General features: G+C 34.4%; 1 protein-coding gene across 2 annotated transcripts in view; it reads left to right on the top strand.

The window, feature by feature from the left end:
* Nucleotides 1-14,683, top strand: part of PLOD2 (procollagen-lysine,2-oxoglutarate 5-dioxygenase 2) — a 108,075-nt gene extending 93,392 nt beyond the window's left edge. The window contains exons 12-20 of one of the 2 annotated variants that reach the window (XM_079922670.1): nucleotides 2,353-2,478; nucleotides 4,662-4,803; nucleotides 5,960-6,022; nucleotides 7,023-7,136; nucleotides 9,689-9,754; nucleotides 10,840-10,944; nucleotides 12,116-12,262; nucleotides 12,372-12,497; nucleotides 12,658-14,683. In XM_079922670.1, coding sequence (XP_079778796.1) covers nucleotides 2,353-2,478; nucleotides 4,662-4,803; nucleotides 5,960-6,022; nucleotides 7,023-7,136; nucleotides 9,689-9,754; nucleotides 10,840-10,944; nucleotides 12,116-12,262; nucleotides 12,372-12,497; nucleotides 12,658-12,813 — 1,045 coding nt within the window. In that variant the 3' untranslated portion in view covers nucleotides 12,814-14,683. The remainder of the gene's footprint in view (nucleotides 1-2,352; nucleotides 2,479-4,661; nucleotides 4,804-5,959; nucleotides 6,023-7,022; nucleotides 7,137-9,688; nucleotides 9,755-10,839; nucleotides 10,945-12,115; nucleotides 12,263-12,371; nucleotides 12,498-12,657) is intronic. The other variant, XM_079922671.1, reaches the window with a different exon arrangement.
* The last annotated feature ends 11,040 nt before the right edge of the window (nucleotides 14,684-25,723 follow it).

Raw genomic sequence — 25,723 nt, forward strand, 5'->3', positions numbered from 1 at the left:
TTTCTGTATCTACGTGGACATGCTATAATTACTTGTCTGTGTTTAGCAAATTGAGGGAACTCACAAGAAATTATTTTCTACACCTTATAAACTTTCAATTCTAAGTAATTAGTTTTCTTTTAAAGAAGTCAAATAGAAAACAACCTGATGAAAATTTCAAAATATTCAATATTAGTTACAATCACAAATGTGATGTTTATCAATTATATTTGACCTATTTTTCTATTTAAAGCTAGATGAAATTGTGATCTATCTAAAAATAGAATTGTCTTATTTTCCACAGATATTTTCAAAGTAGAATTTCATAAAACTTCTGACCTAGAAAGTTATTACAGAGTTGGAAGTTCTTAGAATATGAAAGAAATTTCAGAGGTACATATTATTCCACAGCCTGATCTGTGATTTTGTTTAGTACTGAACTAATTATCTCTAGGCAATACCTGTTTTCATTTAACTGAATTGAAATGGGTAAAAGGCACCATCTATACCGGCTTATAATGATATTAATCTTCATTTATAACTACTACTGCTACTACTATTAATACTCTCACTAATACCCCACCTTTAGTGAGTGCTTATTAAGTGCCAGGTATTACTCTGTGTATGTTCACATATATTAACACAATTATTTCTCTTAACAAATAGAATGGTTAGCAATGAAATGTTAGAATTACTGTTTTCATTTTGCTGAATAAAATATGTAAGAAGTCTATTATACTCCACTAATCCATCGTTTGTGTAATTTGTCAATTTGAGAATTCAGTTATTATTTCAAAAGCTAAAACCTCTCAGTATTAATCTTCTAATTCCGTACTGAAAACATTGAGGCACACAGAAGATGGATTTTGATTTTCAATGTCTCTTTCCCTAGCTCTGTCAGGCAGCTAAGATTATAAATTACAAAATTTTTTTCTATTAAATATTTGATCTTGTTAGTTATCGACATTGAATTATTCATTCCTTAGATTAACATAATATGTAGATTCTAATTTATGTTTTTATTTCCAATATTGTAGGTATTCTAAACAAAACAAAATGTATCTGGTTAACGTTTTATTCTAATAGGAAGCAGGAAAAATAAACTACAATTATTATTTTGCATGAAGTGTATTTACAGACTGTGTGTCATTTTTCCATAGGTAAGAGAAAGGGCACACCTGGTCTTCACAAGATTGGAGGGTTGTGAAATAGGTTTTTTTGTGGAAATAGTTGGTCTATAACCTTCCTCTTGGAGGAGTTGTGTGAGATTTTCTTCAAAATTATGTGACACCATTACAATTTACTTCATTTTAAAAATAATTCTAACAGAACTTCAGATTTTGTTACCTCATTTGGAAAATGTTGACACATTATAAATTAGATTTCCTTAAAAGAAATCTGGCATGTTTTGAATTTGTAACATATACTTGTCTTAAAGGGGCTGCTTTCCTGGTAGGTAGTGAGACAGCATGGTATAGCAGTCACCTTTTATTTTGTTTTCTAAAATAGTCAAAAGACCAGAAAAATGTTTAGTGTTGCCAGGGCTAGCACCCATTTTAAAAGTTTTAACCCATTTAACCCATTTTAACCCATTTTAAAAGTTTAAAAAAAAAAAACGGAAACATACTTTAAAGTAATTCAAGGCTTAACTTTAGGAAAACTGGCCTACTTACAAATATCTCAGCCCATCTTCATACATTTTTTTATTCAGCAAATATTTATTGGATACCTTAACGCACCAGGGACTGTTACGTCTGCCTAATAACAATGAAAATATTTGATTTCATTTAGTATAATTTTCGAAATACTAAAATAACTAAATAATTAAGGTAGCTATACTTTTTGGATATAAGTACGATACTTTTAAAAGTTGTTTTTATACTTTCATTTGCATTTTCAATTACTTTTCCTTTCTCATTAGTCTTTTTTTTTTTTTTTTTTTTTTTTTTGCGGTACGCGGGCCTCTCACTGTTGTGGCCTCTCCCATTGCGGAGCACAGGCTCCGGACGCGCAGGCTCAGCGGCCATGGCTCACGGGCCCAGCCGCTCCGCGGCATGCGGGATCCTCCTGGACCGGGGCACAAACCCGTGTCCCCTGCATCAGCAGGCGGACTCTCAACCACTGCGCCACCAGGGAAGCCCTCATTAGTCTTTTTTAAAAAACATCATTGAAAGTCATCAATATACTTATTTTTAAAGAAAGTGAAGGGAGGAAATTCCTCTCTTTTATTTTACATTTAGTTTTTTGGACTAACTACATGTGTGCTAAATGAACTTTATTGTTTTCTGTGTCATGTTAAACCCAAAACACATAATTCTGTGGCAGTTAAAAAGTAAATAATTATCTGGATTTGTTTTTCTCTCTTCTCTTTAGAAAGATCATTGCTCCTCTTGTAACTCGTCATGGAAAGCTGTGGTCCAACTTCTGGGGGGCCTTGAGTCCTGATGGATACTATGCTCGATCTGAAGATTATGTGGATATTGTTCAAGGGAATAGAGTGTAAGTTACTTGATTTGATCTTTTAATGTAAAATACTTTTATCTAAAGATACGGTCTTGTTAATATTATATTGAATTTTCAAACATTTTTTATCTCTTTATGTTAAATGGAAATTTGAAGACCTGGAGACCACTTGGGATCCTGCAATACTAGTGTAAAACTAATATTTAAAAAATTGTTCTTAAAGCTGTAAATCTTCAAAGGCACAAACTCTCAGTTGTGGGAAATACTAAAAGGCAATGTATGATTACCATGGGTAGTCATCTTATGGTGGTTAGAAGAGGAATATTCTTTAAAGTTTGGAAAGGGAATTTAGTTTAGCTAATTTCTTTAGTGGCTAGGGTGAAGGTTGTTTGATAGCTTATAAAATTTTATAAATGAGCAAACAAAAACACCAACAATCAAACCTTCCAACATTTCCTTTTGCAAGAATTTTCTGTGTAATATAGCTAATATTCTGCTTTAAAGAGAAATTGCTTTGCCAGTATGATTTCCATTTCTAGAGTTTGAAAAGAATATACTTACTACAAAGTATGTGCATGACTGATATTTATTTCAGAGACAACAATTGATATTTTTTAAACTAAAAATTAATCACACCTGAAGTAGTTTTTTTGCTAAGGTAATATTAAGGAAGAATGTATCCTGTTTTTCATACAGATGGTGGACCAGAGTGACTGAGACATTAAGTGCTTTGCCTAATTTCTCAGATACATCAGCTCAATTAAAAAGGGTTAAAATGTAGGGAAAAAAAAATCACACTTCCTGTTGAACAGTTGAGTGGTTAAGAGATGTTTTGCTTGTGAAAATAATAATAGGTGTAAAAGCAGTAATAGTCAATTTGAATGATGTAAACGATAAAGGCTTTTGTTAGCTGCAGTTAAGAAGCATGATAACTGAGAAAATACTATTAAGATCATATTCTGTTGTTTCAAAGTACGTTAATTGATTCTGGAATGATCAGGATAGACCACGTGCCCGATATTGTCTGTGGGTATAGCAGGAATAAGGCTTCACAGAAGTAGAAATAGAGAACTCATATTTCATTTGTTTTAAGCACTGGTGTTTTTCTGTCCAACCTCCTGTAATTGTTGTCTAAAGTGTAAGGAAAAGAATAAAATAGAGGTTTTTGATTTAGTTAATAGAAGAACATACCTTATGTATAAAAGCTACGTGAAAGAATGACATCTTGTGACGTGTGTGTGTGTGTGTGTGTGTTTTCCTTTAAAATTGAAACAATGCACACTCTACCATACCAGTGATAATTTCTGAATTCAGCGGACACATTGTATATTTTTGATTGGCCATTTCCTTTGAGGCTCATCTGGTAAGACAAAATGATGTTACGTATATTGCTTTCAATTAACTACATTTCCTTGGTCAGGATCTTCCCTTTCTGTGCTCTAAAAGCAAAGGTATATCCCTTCAGGTGAACCTCTATTATATTGTTTTTATGAAATGAGTCATGTTCAGAATAAGGAGACAAGTGTGGGAAAGAATAAAGGACAAAATAAAGTGTCTCCCAACACTCAGGTACTTCTAGCTCTGTTTCTTTATATCTTCCGTTTTCTACAGACAATTGAGATAGCTTAATGAATTTCAAAAGGCTATATTTTAGGAGAATTTTAGGCTGTATTCAGTGATATGCTGGTAAATGTCTAACAACTAGTTCTTTGGGTTGGAGGATGCCCTGATTTGTAGTGTTAGCCCAGTTCTGTGTTCTGAATAGTTCTACCACGGCTGATTTCAGGCTTCCAATGTGAAGTCAGAAGGGAAGCCGAATGCTCTGGGGAGCCAGTGTGAGCTGGCTGCAGTATGCCACTGGCTGGATGTGCTATTTTTTGCTATCAGGCTGCTTAATCTTAAATGTACAACAGAATATTATACTCTGGCTGTATCAACAGAATGAGGGATGACAGCCAAAATGCCAAACATATCAATCGTAAAATGAAGTTTATGTAGGGAGATAGTGATTTATCTCATAGTATGTAGTGTTTACCAAGTAATCTCATGTATATATATGTGTACATATGTGTCAGATATCATTAAATGTTGTTTGCATTTGTGTGTAACTTGATTCAATAGCTTATATCTGCAAAATTTAAAAACATAGAAGGCATTTATTTTAAAAACATAAAACTTTGTATTTGTGGTACTTTGGAACGTCTTATCTTTACTTTCAGAGGGATATGGAATGTCCCATACATGGCTAACGTGTACTTAATTAAAGGAAAGACACTCCGATCAGAGATGAATGAAAGGAACTATTTTGTTCGTGATAAATTGGATCCCGATATGGCTCTTTGCCGAAATGCTAGAGAAATGGTAGGGTATACAATAATGGCTTGCTTGAATGTCTCTATAAGATGGCTTGCTTTCCCAGTTGATGTGTCATTTGTTTTGGTGCCCTTTTTCTTTCTAATTTATAGTACTAGCCAATTTTTTTGGTTCTGTATTGAAATACTGGAAGCAATTATGGAGAATAATTTACCTGTGGAACATTTACCTATAGAAACAACTTGAAAAAAGTTAGGCTTGGTGCTTAGGTTAACTCATAAGCAACAGTAAGATTTTCAATAATAAACATAGATTTATTATGAATCAGCTTTGCATTTTTAAGAATTTGCCTTTACTTTCATTTGAAATTCAGTAGTTAAAACCTGACCTAATTAAAGTTAACTATATGAAGCCTGGGTGAAATGACCAGTTACACATTTAAGAAAAACACACTTTTGTCCTGAAATCAATGTCCATAATTTTTCTATCATTATTAGCCCCATACTCTCAAAAAGTAGGTTCCTTACCACTAATCTGGGAGAAGGATCGAAACATGTAGTCTATTTAATCTATGTGAAAAATTAATGATACATTGCTATTCTACAAATGTACTTTCTTGATAAAACTTAAGTGATTGCAGAAAATAGTTTGTTTTTCAAAATGTGTTAATACATCTTAAAACATTTATAAAGTTTTCTGTTTTAAAATGGTTGGGTTATTTTATTCAAATTTATATAAAAAATGTGATTTTGGAAAAAATCAGGAAAGTTGGCAAGTACTTTTTTTCTGGTTTAATAAGGCATGTATTGTTTGAATATATTTGTTTTTCCTATAAACTTATGTCCATTGTTATATTGAATATACTCAGTACTTGTGATTGTAATTTGTGCTCATGTTTGGCTAATTTGACTCAACAGCGCATCCTGGAATGGCCATTCTTACACCTTTTTCCTTTCTCTTAATTTTGTATCTAATGAAAATTCTACTAAGGAATGAGCTTGGATTTATGTTTGACCAACAGAAAAAAAAAGGGCTGGAGTTGTTTCTTTGTGTGCGCTGTAAGCTTTGCTTGTTCTGCATGTTGTCTGTGAAGGACATTTCAGAATGTCAGCTTTTGATCAAAGGCTGCTATTTTTATTTACCTAAGAATACCTGAGAGAGTGGGTGTACAGGTCAACTTACCCAATCCTTCTCTTCATTTTAGACTTTACAAAGGGAAAAAGACTCCCCTACTCCGGAAACATTCCAAATGCTCAGGCCCCCAAAGGTGTTATTTTTATTTATTTTTACTTGTTTTGGTTTATTTAATTTTATTTATTTAATTAAAATACTAGATATTGTCTAGAAGTAAAGTTTAAGAGTCTTCTTTCCTTTTAGCTTGGTGTAAACAGTCGGTATTCGTTGGTTCTGAATCTGTATATGTATGTGTGTGCTTTGCATGTTGGGGTACACATTGTGTGATATTCACTTCTTAGTTCTTTGGGCTGATTTAGATTTTATGGTTGACAAATGAGAAAGTTAAATCCAAATCACTTTAACTAGTTTTTCCAGTTTTTGTTTTTTTAAGGGAGAGAAGAAGTAGGAGTAAGTATAAAGTACATCCTGATTAAAATGAGATTTGGGTACTTTTCACCATTTTTTTTTTATTACTAACTAACTCTTTTACTATTAAAACAGGTACAAAAAGAAACAACCTTACCTTAATGGTGTTTGCCACGTTTATTTGGTTTGGGGCAAGGACAGGAGACTGATTTTCTTTAGCTGCCTCATAATGCAGGAGTAATTTCTGTGTTCAGTCTCTAAATATCAGGACAATAAAAGTATGAAATAGACTGACAAAATAAAATTGATCTTTGAATTCTTGTTTAAAAATGTGATATCTTCTTTGAAAGGGAAAGAAGCCGAAAGAGGTACAATTAATTGCACTTTGGTGTCTCAAAAATATTTCTGCTTTCAAACAGGAATTCTTTTTCCTTGATGTCTACATTTAGGACCAATGAGAAAGGGACAAAAACAGTTATTCGTCTTTTTTTCAGTTGAGTGTCAGTGCTATCAATTAGTTTTGTGTGGTGTCTGAATTCATAATTAATGAAAATTTTATTTTTTATTTTAAATCATGCATGTTTTATATGAAAAATAAAAATGCATGTTCCTGAATGAGATATAAAAGTCGAAATTAATATCTTCTGTATATCTTTCCTATGGTTAAATTTATGTTCTTGTACATTCCTCCAAGATGATTAATACTATTATTTTTTGGCATATAGGGTGTGTTTATGTACATTTCTAATAGACATGAATTTGGAAGACTATTATCAACTGCCAATTATAATATTTCCCATTATAACAATGACCTCTGGCAGATTTTTGAAAATCCTGTGGTATGTATTTCATGCTCAGCTTCATTTATTACTTATTTTCCTATAACTCTAAATGGTTGTAAATCAGTTAGGTTAATAATATGAAAATATGGTAAGAGGCTTTAAAAAGGTATCTTTAATTATATTTTTTAAGGCATAATTATATTTCTTGACTAAGAACTTTCTTTTTAAAGACATGAGGTTTGGGGAAGGGAATTATCAGTTTCTTTCATTTCTCCCAATATCTCTGTTTATATATTCAAAAACTCCAACAAATTTTTAATCACAATTTCAGAGGAAAATGTTTACAAGTAGCTCATGTATGACAATATTACATTTTGACTTTCAGGAAAAGAATTCAAAAAGTTAGTTTGTGAAAATGGATTTTATTTTATCATTTTGTTTGTTTTTTATAACAATTTTGTGAATGTACACCAAAGATAGCTAGAGAAAATTGCAGAGTAAGTGGATTCAGCATATAAAGTCTTAAGTTGAGGAAATGATTTCCTTTTGAAGTCCAAAATTATTTCTTTTCTGAAAGATTTGAATCATGTAGACATTAATTCCTTTTTTGTCTTACTGGGTTGGTTTTCTTTAGTCAAGTTGGCACAATTATTCAAGGGAAAATACTCTCTCTAATCTCTGTAATACTACTATTTATGGTTTTCTCCTTCCCAATAGTGAAAGTTTTAAATTACAAAGACAGTCCACCTGATGAGAATTGTCTTTTATTTTGTAGTAGTTGACTTTTGGGAATAGTAAATTTAATGGTCTCTGGAACTCTGTTGAAGGAAAAAGAATATCTTTTGACTTTTTTGGGGTATTTTAAAAATACTTTTGTTTCATTTTAGCTGCGTATCTCCATCTTTCACAGGAGTAGAATTGCAAAGAGGCATTTTTTAAATGGTGAGGGTGGAATTACATATTTTACTTTGGCACTGAATCTCTTGGTATTTTGAGAGACAGAATTATTTGATTTCTTGGATAATAATTAGTTTCCTGAAAAAAATTTCCCAAGTTATATCCTGTAGATATTTGTGTGAGAATTCAAATCTTTAGAGATTTGAATATGCAATGAATATATCAGAAATAATAGGAACTGCTTTTCTTTCCATGCTTTGTTTTTGGTAAATTAGCCTGACTGACATGCCTCATGAGGGGTATCCCATAGCAAAATATTTAATGATTATCCCATTATCAGAACTTCTAAGAAATTAGTAAAGTCAGTTTGTTCCATGACATTTGAAAAGCAGTCTAAAATGAAAAGTTAATATTAATGCTTTAATGTAAAATCTTAGGAGCTTGTTTCTTTAACTTCAAAAATCTATAATGATGCCAGGAAAGGATACTTAAAAATATTTAAAGGTTCTGAAATGTTATGTATGATTATTTACTGCTAATTTTCCCCCATGTTTTGGAATCAGAGAACCAATTAATATTAAAGGGAATAATGAGATAATACAGTAATTTCATCCTTATAATTATATACTATATAAATTAAATTTGTTAAAGAATTTGAAGATAACTTTTATTCTTCCATATCAAAAATTTCTGAGTTACACATAAGCAGAGATATGCAAAACTAAGAATGGCAAATAAATTATCAGAGCCCTTCTGAATTGTGGCCTCAAAAGATATATTTCAGACAAATATTTTTGAAATGTATTTTGATTGGAATTATTTTGAGCCCGTATCTCAATTCTTTCCTGTTTGCTCACTTAATTTGTACTTTGCAAAGAGAAAATTAAGAATTTTGTTAAATGGTCTAAATATATATAAGAAAAGATCGTTTTGGATATTGACTCATATTTTAATATATACTCTTTAAATATTGGGCTTTTAAATAAAACACTTGACCCAGGAAAAGGATTCCTTAGCTGATATTGACAAAAATTGATGTATCTTAGTGTGTGGCTTATGTGTCAGTGATTGGACTAAGAGAAGATTCAGGTTCATGAATTAGTATGAAGAGGAGCTATTTTTCAATATATGGTCTTATACCTTAATTTCAGTAACTAAAAGATATGAAATAGTAACCCCATGATCATTCTTTGATACACATCTAAAACTGAAGGCAGAAATTTTAAATACATTTAAAAAAATCAGAATTATTTTAGAGTAATTCACTATAAAATTATAAGTAAGGCCAAGTTGATTAATATTTTTACGAATTTTAGTAATTTTTACTGATTAAGTTTTACGAATATTTGTTGGTAGGATTATGTTCCTTATCTTTCACTTTTAAAACACACATATTTACCTACACCTATTTATATGCATAGAATATAGTGTACAAATATAGTGACTATAAGATTACTCAAATTTTAAAATCCTGAGTTATAAAAGTCTGTAAATAAAAATTTTGCCATTCATAAAATGATGTGAACATACATAGAATCAGGCGAAGTTTAAAAAACATAAACTGTGGTTTCTGAAAATTCCTACTTTGTCTACTACATGTAGTCATTTATAAATTGCTTGAGCAATTTCTAAAGTGCATGTACTTTATATTTTCTATTAAAGTATTTATGAAAAGGTTTTTGCTTTAATCCGTGCAATTGATTTTTTTGTAGGACTGGAAGGAAAAGTATATAAACCGAGATTATTCGAAGATTTTCACTGAAAATATAGTTGAACAGGTTTGTATTAATAATTACTATGATATGTAGAGCATTTTTGCTATATTTTCCAGCAGGGAATATTATTAATGCAATACTGCTTTAGCAGCAGATGTTGTGAAAGTGGAGAAACTTTATCCTTTAGGTAAAATTCATATGACTTAATTACCAGTTTTACAGCCTTAAGGGTCATACAGTTGTAAACATGTAGAAAAATGAGAATTAACAATAATTTTAAGATCATGCCATTTTTTTAGCATACTCCCAAATGTTATAGCTATCTCAAAAATAAGGAATTCTTGGCAGATCTCTGGTGTAGGCCTCTTTCAATGAAAGTTTATCTTTGAAAGAAATTGAGCTCCAAACGTCTCTTCTCAGAGAGGTCTTTTAAAAAATGAACTCTGTTTGAGGTTAGTGTTCCAAGCTATTGCTAATACCTTATTTCAGAGAATGTAACGTGTCTAAAATGTCTTTAATTCTGAGATGCTGTTATTTTGTGTACCATGAGAAAGGAAAAAACTACTGCCAATTAAACTATGATGCAATGTTTTCTAGTCACTTAGAATTTTTAATTTTATGCATATTGAAAGAGCTATTTTAGACTTATTAAGGCATATATGTTATAGAGCACTGTATACTTAATAGCATTTCATTTCAATGAGTGGTAGTATAAATCATTTAAAAAGATGTTTCAAAAGGCAAGTCAACAGTGCCAACTAAATGTGTGCATGTGCACACACACAGATACACACAAAGTGAGGACAGAATGAATGCCTGACCAAGTGTACATGCCCTGTGGCATTAACAACATCACTATGGCTGCCTGGCCAACTGTGTCTCTAAGACACGTCTTGATTGCACAGATGTTAAAATGCAAACAAAATAAGTAAATAAATGAAAATTAAAGTCTTAGAAATTGTTTAAAAAAAACCAAAACCCAAACTAGTATTGTTTGTAACAGTACTGTCAGTAATGTTGGGCAAACTTCTTAAAAAGACATCTAAGTGAGATAAATATTGAATATTCTGTACTTTTGAAATGCCATTTCTTAGTAAAAAGACACAAAATGTTATTCTCTTAATGGTGATATCATGTTTTATATATAGCCTTGTCCAGATGTTTTTTGGTTTCCTATATTTTCTGAAAAAGCCTGTGATGAATTGGTGGAAGAAATGGAGCATTATGGCCAGTGGTCTGGGGGAAAACATCATGTAAGTTGTCATTTCACACAAAGAACTAAAATGTGTATGTGGGGCAAGGAGGAGTGTAGATATTTAGAGAAGGTAGAGGAGGCTTGTCCTTTTTGTCTTACATCTCTGAGTCTTAGACCTAAATGAAGGGGCTACCCAAGGCTGTCAAGAGAACTCTTGTTTTTAGCCTAATTCTGGTACTAATTGTTTAATTTAACATTTAATCTATCCGGGCCTCAGTTTCATCTCCAATTATACTGGATAGGCCTTAAGGGTCAGTGTCTCCTGGCAGGGGATGGTAAGGTAATGCCTATTGTGTGACACTGCTCTTCTCCAAGGTCACTTTTTATTCTCTGCATTTTTGCAGTGAGCTGTAGTGAAAATACCAAGACAAAGTTTCTGTGGTTGACTGCCAAAGCTATTTTTTTGTGTGTAGACATAGGAAGGAGGAATCTGTTTGAATGCCTTTGGTGTAATTCAGTTTTGCATTTACATTCAGAGTCAAAGACTTGGCTGAAAGCATTACTGTAGGTGGTTCAAGGTATTTCTTTTCCTCTGAGAACCCACAGATGCCAGTTCCTTCACAGTACTGAGGAATTTTCGTGGAATGTTCTGGAATATCACTGCCTCTGCTCAATTATATATTCCCCAGCTAGTTAGCTGATCAGGAAGATAGAAGTTCAAAGTATGAGGAAGAGCTTGAAGTCAGCATGTTGTAGGATAATGAAAAGCAATCATGGAAGGACTTTGGGTGCCACAAAATAAAAGTGAGGAACTTGGCAGGGAAAGTTTATTTTCAGTGACAGGTAATCCAAGTGGCAGACAGACAGAATCTATGCCCGTCACCAGCTAAGACTGCCTGAAGGTTCACTGTAAAAACACTCATTTTTTAGGGGACACGGGAAGGCTTTGGCAATCAATCTTATTTACTTTCTCATCATACCTCACATATCTATTAAATAAGTAGGAAAGCAGTCTTACTCTGTAATACTTTGCTTCATCATTGATACATTTGCAAAGCCATGTTATCTAAGTTATTTTGATAGTTTCGCAATTAAAGCAGATGGTACACCATAATTGAACTGTTATTTTTATTGTCTGTTACGATCTTGTGGTTGAAAAAATTCCAAGATAATGTAAGTGTGATTTGCACACAGACCACAGTTTATGATGTCATGAATACTCTTTTTAGGATAGCCGTATATCTGGTGGTTATGAAAATGTCCCAACTGATGATATCCACATGAAGCAAATTGGTCTGGAGAATGTATGGCTTCATTTTATCCGGGAATTTATTGCGCCTGTTACGCTGAAGGTCTTTGCAGGCTATTATACTAAGGTAATTATCCTCCCGTTCCTGCTGCCTACCTCCTACCAGTTTTTACACAAATGTGCTATTTTATATTGTTATTGATAAGCAAATCCATTGATTTACTTTGCTCTTTTAGGGATTTGCACTATTGAATTTCGTAGTAAAATACTCCCCTGAAAGACAACGCTCTCTTCGCCCTCATCATGACGCTTCTACATTTACCATCAACATTGCGCTCAATAATGTGGGAGAAGATTTTCAGGTAATTATGGCTTTTTTTTTTACATTTTTCAAAAGAAATATGTCATTATGAAAGGGCTTTGCCTTATTTTTTTTAGATTCTGCTTAGATATCATCATTTGAATTTTATCACTCATTAAAAATGAAACAAGTTGATACATTTATTGGTCTATCTTTTTTAGGGAGGTGGATGCAAATTTCTAAGGTACAATTGCTCTATTGAGTCACCAAGAAAAGGCTGGAGTTTCATGCATCCAGGGAGACTCACGCATTTGCATGAAGGACTTCCTGTTAAAAATGGAACAAGATACATCGCTGTGTCATTTATAGATCCCTAAGTTATTTACTTTTCATTGAATTCAGTTTTCTTTTGGAATGGATGCCTGGCATGAACATGTCTTTGAAGTTGTGCTTGAGACGATGAGAAGAATATTTAAATAACTTTCACAGAACAACTTCACTTTGGGCCAAACATTTGAAAAACTTTTTATAAAAAATTGATATTTCTTAATATCTGCTCTGAGCCTTAAAACACAGATTGAAGAAGAAGAAAAAGGAAAAAAAAATGTAAAAGCAAATATTTATTTCTATGCCTTATTGTCTCTGAGAATAATAACAACTTTCTGAATTTGTTTTTCAGTTGATAAAGTATTCAGGTACAGATGAACAAGTGACAAATGAGACTAATAATATTTTCTTATTAAAAGGCTGGGAAGAGTTTTATTTATCAACATGTAGACAAAATGGATATACATGAAAATTTCAAAAATTTTAATTTTTGAAATGCTGAAAAACTGGAGTTCTAACTGAATTTGTACGCAACTAATTGTGTAAGTGCTTTTTTGACTGCCTATATAGGTACCTTTTACAGTAGTTACTGAAGGAATACAAAGAACAATATTACACAGTGTTTTTCCTCAAGAAACTTAGTACAAAGTATAACTGAGGTACATATCCAGTGGAAAACATTTCTGTTTAGATTGTTAGACAGATTTTTTTACATTTGCAGTAGAAATCAAGCCTTATGTTCCTTCAGATGAATTTTCCAAGGTAGATTATATTAAGTAGATGTTAGATTTAGGACAGCTTTTGAGCCTTTCGATTTCTTAAAGTACATCAAGTATCAACTTAAGATCAGCAAGTGTCCTTAACTCAAAACAGGGTTTTTTTTTTTTTATTCTAGAAAATAATGAGGAAAAAGAAAATTTCATTGAGATTAGTAGTAACACTTTATGACTTTTTTTAAAAAACTCTTTTTACGTTTTTAAGTACTTGAATTTTATATCAGGAAGATAAAGTTGGTGAGCCTTTGTCCTTCCCTTTTGCCTTTTGTCTTCCTCCTAATTCTTTTCTTCAGGAGGGTGATTCACATTTTTGTCTTCCCAGCATAGTCTCCATTTTGTCATTCTTACTCTTTTTTTTTGCGGTACGCGGGCCTCTCACTGTTGTGGCCTCTCCCGTTGCGGAGAACAGGCTCCAGACGCGCAGGCTCAGCGGCCATGGCTCACGGGACCAGCCGCTCCGCGGCATGTGGGATCCTACCGGACCAGGGCACCAACCCGTGTCCCCTGCACCAGCAGGCAGACTCTCAACCACTGCGCCACCAGGGAAGCCCCTATTCTTCTTACTCTTTTTATTACCTTCCTTTTATCCCACTTCAAGAAATTCCCCAACACCAAAAAATTTGTGACTTGAGTTTTTACCATTACTCTGAGTGAGGTTTAAATATTCTTATTGTAGCTACTGTTTTTAATTTAAAGGTTAAACTTGAAAAAAAGTTTTAAGTCATGGTGCCAAATTTCATTTTTCTAACACCATGTGTTAGAAAATTATGAAAAATAAAATAATTTAAAATAAGTTTCTGTTCTCTTTATTATTGGTGATTTATCTTTAGAAGAGAATATATGGTGGAGTATACTGAAAGAATATCTGGATGCAATAGGCCGTGATTTTTAAATTTTGCTTGGTACATTTACTGATATCAGAACTTAATAAACATTCTAGTTATTGAATTCCAAATTGAATTGTAATATCTTCCATTTCAGACTGACTAGAGATTTCATCTAACTTATTTTACAAGTGAGAAAACAGAGACAAAAATATTTATTTGTTATATATTGATTTACTCAATGGTGTTTTTCAAGTCCTTACTGTGGGCCAGGCACTGGTCCAAGCACTGAAGGTATGGTGATGAATAAGATGTTATATTACTGGGAGATGGATTTAGGAAATAAGGAGTTGGGTTCTACCGCCTTTTTGTTCTTTATTGGCACTTAATATCCAAAGTAAACTCCTACTATCCATCAACTTGATTGAAGAGATATTTTAATAATTATTTGTGAATTATATTACTATACTTCAGGATGGTATTCTAAATATAAATACTGGTATGTCATGGATACCAACCATTCAGAACAGACTTTGGTTATAAAAAACAGTTCTACCAGTGCAAGCCAGCTTAATGTCCCTTGTGGTACACTTCAGAGGAAGGACATAACCAGATACTAGTTCTTTCCAGTAGTAGGTGGTGACTTACAGTAGCTGTTTTAATCTCATGCTATGTTGCCAGAAATTGGATCAAGGCAATCAGCTGAGCACATTTTCTACCTTTCCTCTTTTCCAGACTTCATGAAATGATATGAAATGTACTTTTAAATAGAACAATTTATCCTGAAGATTAAATCTAGTCCTACTGTTATCCTATCAACTATCATCATTATCTTATTACTCATCAAGTATTACTAAGTGCTGATCATAACATGGGCTGGGCACCGTATTAGAATAATTGGGGCCATTTATTGAGTCCCTACTGTAGGCCAGCTACTTTATGTAGGTTATCTATAATTGTCACAACAATCTCACAGTGCAAGTTTTATTATCCTCATTTTATGGAAGAAAACGAAATCTCAAGAAGATAAAATGACTTTCCTAAGGCCACACAATGGGCAAATTGCAGAAGCAGAGGTTGTCTGTAAACAAAGATCTGTCTGACTCCCAAAGGTCTGTCTTTTTCCACTAACTCCCAGTCTTTTTTTTTTTTTTTTTTTTTTTTGCGGTACGCGGGCCTCTCATGGCTGTGGCCTCTCCCGTTGCGGAGAACAGGCTCCAGACGCGCAGGCTCAGCGGCCATGGCTCACGGGCCCAGCCGCTCCGCGGCATGTGGGATCTTCCCGGACCGGGGCACGAACCCGTGTCCCCTGCATCGGCAGGCGGACTCTCAACCACTGTGCCACCAGGGAAGCCCAACTCGCAGTGTTTTGAAAACAAAACTGAATTGTAAGAATGGTCCTTGACTCTAATAGGATTATATCTGTGTAGGAGAAAGAGTTAAATTAATAAACAAAGACTATCAGATAAGGAAATACTATATAAAACGTGAACAATGAAAATGTGTGCATTTTGCAAGCAATGATTGCTATAAATGAACAGGAAGGAGGAGGGAGGACATCGGTGTTGATTGAAGTTCCCGGGGAGGTTTCATCAAACAAACAAAAAAAAGAACAATTCATAATTAATGAGCAAAAGTGCGACAAATTCCCTAAGTAGGTCAAAAATTTGAAAGCTGGAAATCAGGCAGGATTAGGTGGATAGGGAAAGCTATAGCTTGAAACATGTTCAGCTCTGGCAATCACTAATCTATTCTCTGTTTCTGTGAGTTCAGTTTTTTAAAATTCCACATATATGTGAGATGATACAGTATTTGTCTTTCTCTGTCCTATTTCACTTAGCACAATGCCCTTAAGCCTCATCCATGTTGTCACAAATGGCAATATTTCCTTCTACTTCATGGTTGAATAATACTCTAGTGTGTGTGCATGTGCGTGTGTGTGTGTGTGTGTGTGTGTGTGTGTGTATTTATATATATCATTTTTTCTTTATGCATTCATCCGTTGATAGACCCTTAGGTTGTTTCCACGTCTTGGCTGTTGTAAATAATGGTCCAGTGAACATGGGAATGTGAACAGCTTTTGGGGATAATGATTTAGTTTCCTTCAGATATATTTTCAGAAGTGGAATTGCTAGATCATATCATCACAATTTTTAAGTTATTGAGGAACCAAAATCTTTTACTATGGAAATACATCTGTGTATTAATTGTAAAGAAAAAAAAGTAGAAAGAAAAGAGAATGTAATTTAATTACAATAAATTGAAGTGTATTGATGTCAATAGTAACTATTGGTGTCTGCGGGTACATGTATGTGAGTGTGTGTGTATACATATATTACCAAAGGGCTTTAAATGCTAATGGTGGCATTTTTTCTCATTCTTAATGTGCATAGGAATCAATGTGAATATCTTCCCTTAATATGGATACTTTAGTAGTAGTCCAGTATATTAATTTTTTTCACTCTGCTTTATTTTTGAAAAACACTAGTAATTTACCTGTATTGGTAACTTACCTAAGAAATCAAGTACCCTTCTACAGAATAAACATATGAAAAACAGTTAACATACAATCTGAGTGGTCCATCCTAATGACAGAATCTCTTTATATTTTCCTTCACTCCTACTTTCCTGTCTGTCATATGCACTTCTTAATCTCCCTGTTTGCTAAGCCCTAAATAAAGCCCATCTTGTATGACATTTTTGGGGCATGTCATTCATTTGGAATATGGAGTGGTCTATACAACAGATCCCTTCAAGTTGCAGGAAAGCCAAACAAAATTTTCTGTCACAGTTAAGAGTCAGTCTCAGTAAATACCTCACTTTGACTAGATGTTGACTATTTCAGAAAATTAAAGTCTTTAAACTTGATGAAAGCAGCTTTTGTCAAACTGCACTGTTTATCTGTGTCTTTCAGAATAGCAAGCTACAGACTTCTTTTAGTGTAACTCTTTATTAAGAAAAAGCCATTGGGGAGAAACCGGGGAAATGTATAAAGCTCTTCAATGAAAGCAATGAATTTTGGATTAAATTTGAAGAGAAATACACTAAGAAATAACTAATGAAAAGAGAAGAAAACTGTACACACAGACATGCTTTTAAAATGCAGCGTACTATATTGCTAAATTATTCTAATAAAAAGAATTAGAAAATTGGAAAGATGGATATATATGCAAGGGATGTGTGGACTTTATAAATTTCAAATCTTCCAAACAGTTTCTTTTTAATTTTAAAGATAAACTTTAAATTATATTTTTGTTTTATTCTTAATATATTGAAATAAATTAGAAAATATTAATTTGGAAAAGTAGGTTCTTTGCTGATTCTTGAGGTACTGTATTTTTTTTGTGTGATAAATCAAGTAACAATGATTATTTTAGCATGCTATTCTATCTTTACTGAAAAATGGTTGACTTAAAAAAATCTGATTAAACTCTTGAAAATTAGAAAAGAATTTCTGCCTATTTAACAAGATAAAATAAGTAATCAACTTAAAGAATGGTTTTAACAAAAGAAATGGAAAACATCATGCATGCTATCAACAATTTAAGGAAAATCTTGTTCCTTTCAAATTATCTTCATCCCAAAGTAACTATTAGATTTCAAAAAGAGAATTCAGGGATGTAGAAGGAGAAAAACAAAATTCATGTAGATTTGTAATAAGTAATGAACTTCTCTGTGCTTAACTATAAAATAATTTAAAAAATAATTTTAAAAGACATTTTTCTTAACACTGATTTAAGTTCAGTTACTTTTCCTTTAGGAATGTAATCTGAAATGGCAGAAAAAATCCTTAAGGAAAGCACATAATGATATAAAATCCTGCACCTACTCAGGAGACTTAAAATTTGACAGAGCTTAACTTCCAGGTGAGAAATGGACAAATTAGAGCATAACTTTCTTCTGCTGATCATAAATGATTAGATAATTGATTAATTGAAAATGTGCATATTTAAAAAATGAGATTATTCTATTAAATTTTTTATTATTTTCATTTGTGATTACATGAATATACATTTTACAAATCTTGCCAAATTGTGACATCAGAGCCCCACCTTGTGGCCAGTGTAGATAACTAATAGAGTCTAAATTTTAAGCAAAAAGCAAGAGCCTTAAATTTTTTTTAAGGTTCATGCTTTCAAAATGTTTCTTAAAGGCTAACATAAATAAAAATGATATAAATTTGGGTGATTTTTTTCAGGAATTCCTTTTTTTATTTTTGTAGATACAACACAGTGTTTTAAAAGGAGGAATTGGGATACCTTATTCTGAAATAAGGGGTAGCTAGCATATTCCCAGTTAGTACTGATGAAGTTGTTTTCTATACTTTATGTAGTTTGGAAACTGCTAATCTGTTTTCACTAGGTAATACGGGCCAATGATAAAATCAGTTTAGAAATGGTCAGACTCAATTACAACTGATACAGTAATTGGTTTTGAGTAAACAAAATAACTTACATGACTTTAGAAAACTTCCATAGGGTTTGATTATAAAGAACAAATGTATTTTTAAAAATTCCTTTGCAGCAGGGAAAGGTAAATCACAATTTTTTTTTTCTCATAATCAGCACAGGGCTAGTAAAGTGCAGCAATGAAGACAGGTTCTCTTTTGGTTTTTTGAGGATTAAGGGAATTTGTTCCTGCTGAAGTTATTGAAGGGAGGTGTACTAGTTCTAAATTACTGTAGCTCTCACATATTCAGATGTTGCCCCACATCCTTCTTGATCATCTTTCCCTCCTTTGAGTTGCCTTGCAGCCTGGCTGCTTCAATGAATTCAGGTGCTGCTCATCTAAGTCTAGAGCAATTTCGTTGATTTTCATATTGTCCTAAGGTGGCTTTCCTTTTGATCTTCTGTGAGCCAAGAGGAGAGGAAATTTTAAAATATACCTATGATCAAAACCTCAATGGTTTGGTGTCTGTGATAGCAAGTCTCCAAAGATGGTCCTCAATGACCCATGCCTCCCAGGATTCGTATCTCTGCACACTTCGCTCTCACCTTGAACCTGGGTGGGCCTTCTGTAACCAGTGGAGTGCAGTAGAAGTTACTCTGCATAACTTCCAAGTTGAGTCAGGAGAGACCCAGTGGCTTTGATCACCTAGAACATTCACTCGTAGGCACTTCTGGAATCCAGGTGCCATTCTGTGAAAAGCCCATGCCACATAAAAGCACTCCAGCCAACAGTGGAAGCTCAGTTACTACATCATCCGGCACCATGTGAGTGAATTATTTGGACATCAAGCTCTGTCGAACCTTCAGATGACTATTGTCCCCATGGTTGACTTCTGCCTGCAATCACATGTGAGTCCCCAAGCGAGAACCACCCAGCTGAGCCCAGTCAACCCACAGAGCCGTGAGAGAGGAAGATTACATTGTTTTGAGTCACTAAGTTCTGCATAGTTTATTACGCAGCAATAGAAACCAAAACAGGGATAATTGCCCATACTTCCTCTCTAATTGGGCCTGCTTTCCTGAGCACTTAACATACTGGATTGTTTATTTACCTTTCATTTTCCTCAATAAAGCCATGTTTCTTGAAGGAAGGGACTGGTCCTTATTCAGTCTTTTCAGTTTTAGAGAGAGCCTGGCATACAGTAGGCACTCATATGTGTGAATGAGTAATTGGGAGTTGATTTTATGTCTGAGATTTTGTTGTATTTGAATCAAAATGATCCCTGAGGGAAATAGGAGTTTTGAATTTAACAGACCAAAAATAAAAATAAATCTATGTGTTCTTTGGCTGTGCTGTGTGAGGTAAAGACTTGAGAAAGACTGTACAATCTGTTCCTGAATAAAAGAATATGCAGGCAGCACCAAGTTGGATAGAGTGATGTACTAAGATGTTATAAAAAGAAACCCATATCACTGTTATCCTCAATATCCTGTGAGAAAGGACCGAGACAGGGAATGGTCAGTTTATGAGTAAACTGCTTGGCGGGTTTAGTCTTTTATATTGAAAGACAAAAATAACCAATTTCTCCCGAGGGTATCCTATGTCCAGAGACTTGACCCATGGTAAGATGGCCAAGTAAGATTTGGTGCAATCGCGCAAAGAAGAGAGAGCTCGTGATTGTAGACAGCCTTGGTTCCAGCCAATAGCCTGAGTTCCCTCAGTCTTTTGTTTCTTCAGCTCCAAAAGCACAGACACAATTTGAGCAATTTCATGGAGCTGCAAGATGTTCTCTCAGGTTATTTGTACAATGGGAAAGAAAGGTCACAGAGTCCAGCTTCCTTCCCGTGTCCGTGACAGATCACTAGTCACAGATCACTAGATCACTAGACTTTAAATAAATATTTTGAATTGAATGAATTTGGTTTTACACATCTTAAAACAGTTTTTAGTAAAATGCAAAAGCATTATATCCATATACTGACTAAAAAATCTATATTTTATCATCCCACTTTAAACTAAGAAATAGTTCTAAAGTAGAAAAATGTGAAAACGGTGGATTTCTAAATGCCAAGGAGAGTGTGTCCTTGAGGTGTATTCTCACAGGAACTACTGTTGTTACCATAGTTACAGATTACACTGCTCATTGGGTGTGGCTTGTTGATTTTAACCAAACAGGATTTTAACATCTGTTCAGTATGGTGCTAGAAATGTGATCAATAATGGAATTAAAACTTTATAATTTCAAAAGTATGGACCTGAATGAATCTGTTCAAAAAATGAATTGTTTAGGAGAGCTGTAATGTGGATGATGTCAGAAAGAAAAAACAGAATTTAGAAACTTCTTGACTGCATGTCAGTAATAGTTTGAATAAAACAGACTAGGGAAAAAGTATTCTTATACAAATACAGAGGAGATATCTTTAACTGTTTAAAACTGGTAAAGGATTTGGCAGATCTGAGACGTTAAAAGGGTAACAGTGAATTCAAGTGTGTAAAGTGACAGATATGGGAGAGAGCAATGAAATCAAGGAGTTATAATCAATCTAATTATAGTCCAAAGTGAGGATGTGAAAACTGGACATAAACCCCACCTAACTTGCCAATGATTAGAAAGGTTTCATCTCCTAATTTGGGGTGTTTGTTTTGGCCTTAAGATTTCAGATTCTATTTTGGGGAGGAAGCATGTTGTGTGCACTGTTTTTCAAACAGTTTCATCCTTCAGCAGACTTTCTTGTAAATATTTATTCCAATGTTTCCTTATTTTTTAAAGTCTAAAATGAGGACAGAAGGAGATGTGCAGAATGTGTACTTGTCCATGTCGCATGATTAATTGGAGCGCTCAGATGTTTGTAGCCCAGAATGTAAAGCTTCAATGATGGTTTACATTTGTAACAGTTACATGTAATTTTCCCTGAACATCCCTGTGCTTCCCAGATTTTCCACCCACTCATAGTTAAGTGGGGCCTTGTGACTGTTTTTTGGCCACTGGCCTGTGACCAGAAATAATGTGGATCACTCCCAAGGCCAAACATTTAAAAGCCCATTATAGCGACCCTTGAAGCATATATATACTGAGATGTCTGGATCCTGAGTCACTATTTGGAAGGGAGTTTCCATGAAGGGGTATCAGACCCACAAGAGCTATGTGTGAGAAAGAAATAAGTTTTACATGTTAAGCCACTGAGGTTTCCAGGCTTGCAAGATGGCTTATTTTTACCTAATATACCAATCACATGTTTGAGAAAAAGATACATATTTTAATTGAAGAAGATAGATTTAGGTCTCTACTGGTTTTAAAATAATGAAAACCTAGAGTTAATTTAGGTTTTAGTGATTTAATTTGTATCATCTAACAATAGAATCTCAAGATTGGAGTGGTCTTAAAAGCTAGGTAGTCCAATCTCTGTCCTGCTTTCACCCTAAACAAATCCCTTTCAGGTTTCCCTGGTTGGTGATCATCCAGACTGTACTTGAAAACTTTATTTAGTGAATGTTTATTAGGCGTCTCTTAACATGCCTATCATTGTACCTGACATTAAAGATTTGATTTAGATTAATAGATAGGATTTATCATCTTTGCATTACAATCCAGTGATGATCAAGTCATTGAATCCTGACGTAGACACAGCAGAGCATTTTCTTAACTGTGTTAGAATCTGTCTTTTGTAACTTCGACTTAAAGTTTATACATGTACATTTGAAAACGATATGAAAAAAGTTAATGCCTTTTAACATGGGTGTCTCTTTCATATATTTAACTGCAGTAATCACAACTGTTTCCTCTCTCCCCCCAACCCCCTATGCCTCCTCCTTTCATCTTTTCCACACTTAAAATATCAGACTCTTCCCTAGTCTTTTATATTGAAAGACAAAACTAACCAATTTCTCCCGAGGATATCCTATGTCCAGAGACTTGACCCATGGTAAGATGGCCAAGTAAGATTTGGTGCAATCGCGCAAAGAAGAGAGAGCTCGTGATTGTAGACAGCCTTGGTTCCAGCCAATAGCCTGAGTTCCCTCAGTCTTTTGTTTCTTCAGCTCCAAAAGCACAGACACAATTTGAGCAATTTCATGGAGCTGCAAGATGTTCTCTCAGGTTATTTGTACAATGGGAAAGAAAGGTCACAGAGTCCAGCTTCCTTCCCGTGTCCGTGACAGATCACTAGACCTCTGCTTGAGGGTTTGCAGATTGCTCATCTGTGGTTGAAAAGCTCCTGTTAGCAGAATGCTTTTCCTTATATTGAGCTGATATCAGCTGCCCTTGCAACTTCTTCCTGTCGCCTCTTGTTCTGCTTTCTAAAGGAGCACAGACTTAAGTTGAATGCCCTTTCTATGTGTTAGCAATGCAAATGGATTGTGGTTTTCCTAAATCTGCTCTCCAAGACAAACATTTCAGGATTCACAGCCATCTCATCATCCTGTCCTCTGTGGCTCTCTGCTTCTCTCTCCATTGTCAACATCGCACTTGACTGTGTCACCTAGAAACCTGGCTCCTGCAGTGATTCTGATTGCCTCCTTTGGTCTGGTCACTCTATTTCTAGATGTAAAGCCTAAGATTTTACCATCTTGTATAGGGGGTTATACCACAATGATTTAAAAGAAAACACCAGATTAGTGGTTTTCAAACCAGGTTGCACATTAAAATCACCTGGGGGAGCAGTTAAAAAATGCTGATGCTCACGTCCTAGTCCTGACCAAAGAAACCAGGATCTCCAGGAGTAAGGCCCAAATACAGCTATTTTTTAAAGTGCTTCAGTGATTTTAATGTGCAGTAATGCGTTTTGCTCTTAAATGAGGCTTCTCTCAACCTGTATGCAAATGCAATTTTTTATTTGAATGTAAAATATCGGACTTTTGCTCTGTTCCAGTTTAATTATCTCTGATAATAGGAGTCCCATAATTTCCAAATGCAATTTTGTGAGGTCAATCTTCAACAATCTTCAACAAAGCTAGAACACTGAAACTACTAAAATGTCCATAAGATGTTTAGAAAAGTTTGGAAAGGAATTTTAAGAAGTATAAGGATGAATTCATTTCAATTTAATATTTCTTATATTGTTGGGTTTATGCATAATTTGTACTGTATGTAAGAGCATCCTACATCATACTATGAATAAACTTGAATGATCATTGTTAGCAGATGACAGAGACCAGTATTTATGGGATACAAGAATGTTTTTCCAAATTCTAGGTCCTTCCAAACAAAACAAGCATTAATCCTCTGTGAGTTAGCTCTTTTCTATTGAAACACTAGGTTTCAAGGCATATCCAAATAAATTTTTTTTTTACAATGGTGTGTTAGTTTCTGCTTTATAACAAAGTGTATCAGTTATACATATACATATGTTCCCATATCTCTTCCCTCTTACGTCTCCCTCCCTCCCACCCTCCCTATCCCACCCCTCTAGGTGGTCACAAACCACGGAGCTGATCTCCCTGTGCTATGCAGCTGCTTCCCACTAGCTAGCTATTTTATGTTTGGTATAAACTACTTTTTATTCCTTTAACTTTTGATATCTTTTAGCTGTTAAAAGGAATGTCGTTTTAGAAAGTTTGGCAGCAGAAAATGAGTCCGGCACATCTGAAATTAATCAGTGTTGAGTAAGAATTAAGAGGAACAACTGCAGTTATTTAAATTTGCATCTCTGGGTCAAGATTGCCCAAGCATTGCAGTAAAATGAATTAGAATTTCTTAAAAATCCATGTTATTGGCCCTTTATTTAAAAGGCCAGGAGCAGCCCTCACATTGCATCCCCCATTGTTCTTGGTATATTGAGTACATTGTTGATAATGATCATGATGTACAGTTTTGAAAGCACCTAGTTCTTAGGCTAAGGCATCATGCATTGCTGTTCATAGTATTTTTCACATCCACTTAAAATGAGTTAGGGATAGTCCAGAGGAATAATGTTAATACCATCAAAATGAAGATACAAGAGGTCAGAAAACATTTAGAGGAAGTGGTGAGATATTTATTGTAATTGCACACACAACTTATTATTTCTCTCTGTAGAGCCAAGACAAAAGAAGAAACACAATAGGTTACTCTACAGAGGTCTCTTGATGTTGCCCAAAGACATTTTTCACTGCCCAGTTACTCACCTTTTTTTTTTTTCTATATCTGTATATATTAGACCTTCATCTAGAGATTCAGTCTTGCTTGCCCTCACCTCAGTTCTAATCCTGTCTGTGCTCAAGGGCCCCAAGTAGGTCAAGTAACGAGTTAACACTGATGCCTGTTTGGCTTTGACTTTTTCCTGTCAGATTTGTTAACCAAGTTTTATTTTGAGCCTGTGAAGAAATCATACTCTTCATTTATTAGAACTGGATTTGTCTTGTTCTTTTTTTTTTTTTTTTTTGCGGTACACGGGCCTCTCACTGCTGTGGCCTCTCCCATTGTGGAGCACAGGCTCCGGACACACAGGCTCAGTGGCCATGGCTCACGGGCCCAGCCGCTTGCGGCATGTGGGATCTTCCTGGACCGGGGCACGAACCTGCATCCCTGCATCGGCAGGCGGACTCTCAACCACTGCGCCACCAGGGAAGCCCCTGTCTTGTTCGTTTTGTCTGAACACCTTCCTGGATACCTTGATTCTCATTGCTGTTACCCTGAGACTGGGATCCTGTCAAGGACTAGAGGTCAGTTTGTGCTTTACAAACATGCCAGTTAGCTTTTGCCAAACAAAAGATTACATAACAAACCACTCCCACAGCACAGTGCCTTACAATTACAATAATTTAATTTCATGGATCTATGAGTTGCCTGGGCTCAGCTTAATGGGGTTTTCCCTGCTGTAAATCTCTCATTTCCCTTCCAGGCCCAATGGTCTCACCCCAGCATATTTCCCCCATGGCAATGACAGAGGGAAAGGCAAGTGGAAACATAGAAGGACTCTTGGAACTGGCACATCACCACTTCCATATTATTCTTTTGCTAAAGCAAGTCATATTGCTGAACCTAATCTGAAGGA

This window comes from Stenella coeruleoalba, assembly GCF_951394435.1.
Source record: "Stenella coeruleoalba genome assembly, chromosome: 5".
Taxonomy (NCBI): domain Eukaryota; kingdom Metazoa; phylum Chordata; class Mammalia; order Artiodactyla; family Delphinidae; genus Stenella; species Stenella coeruleoalba.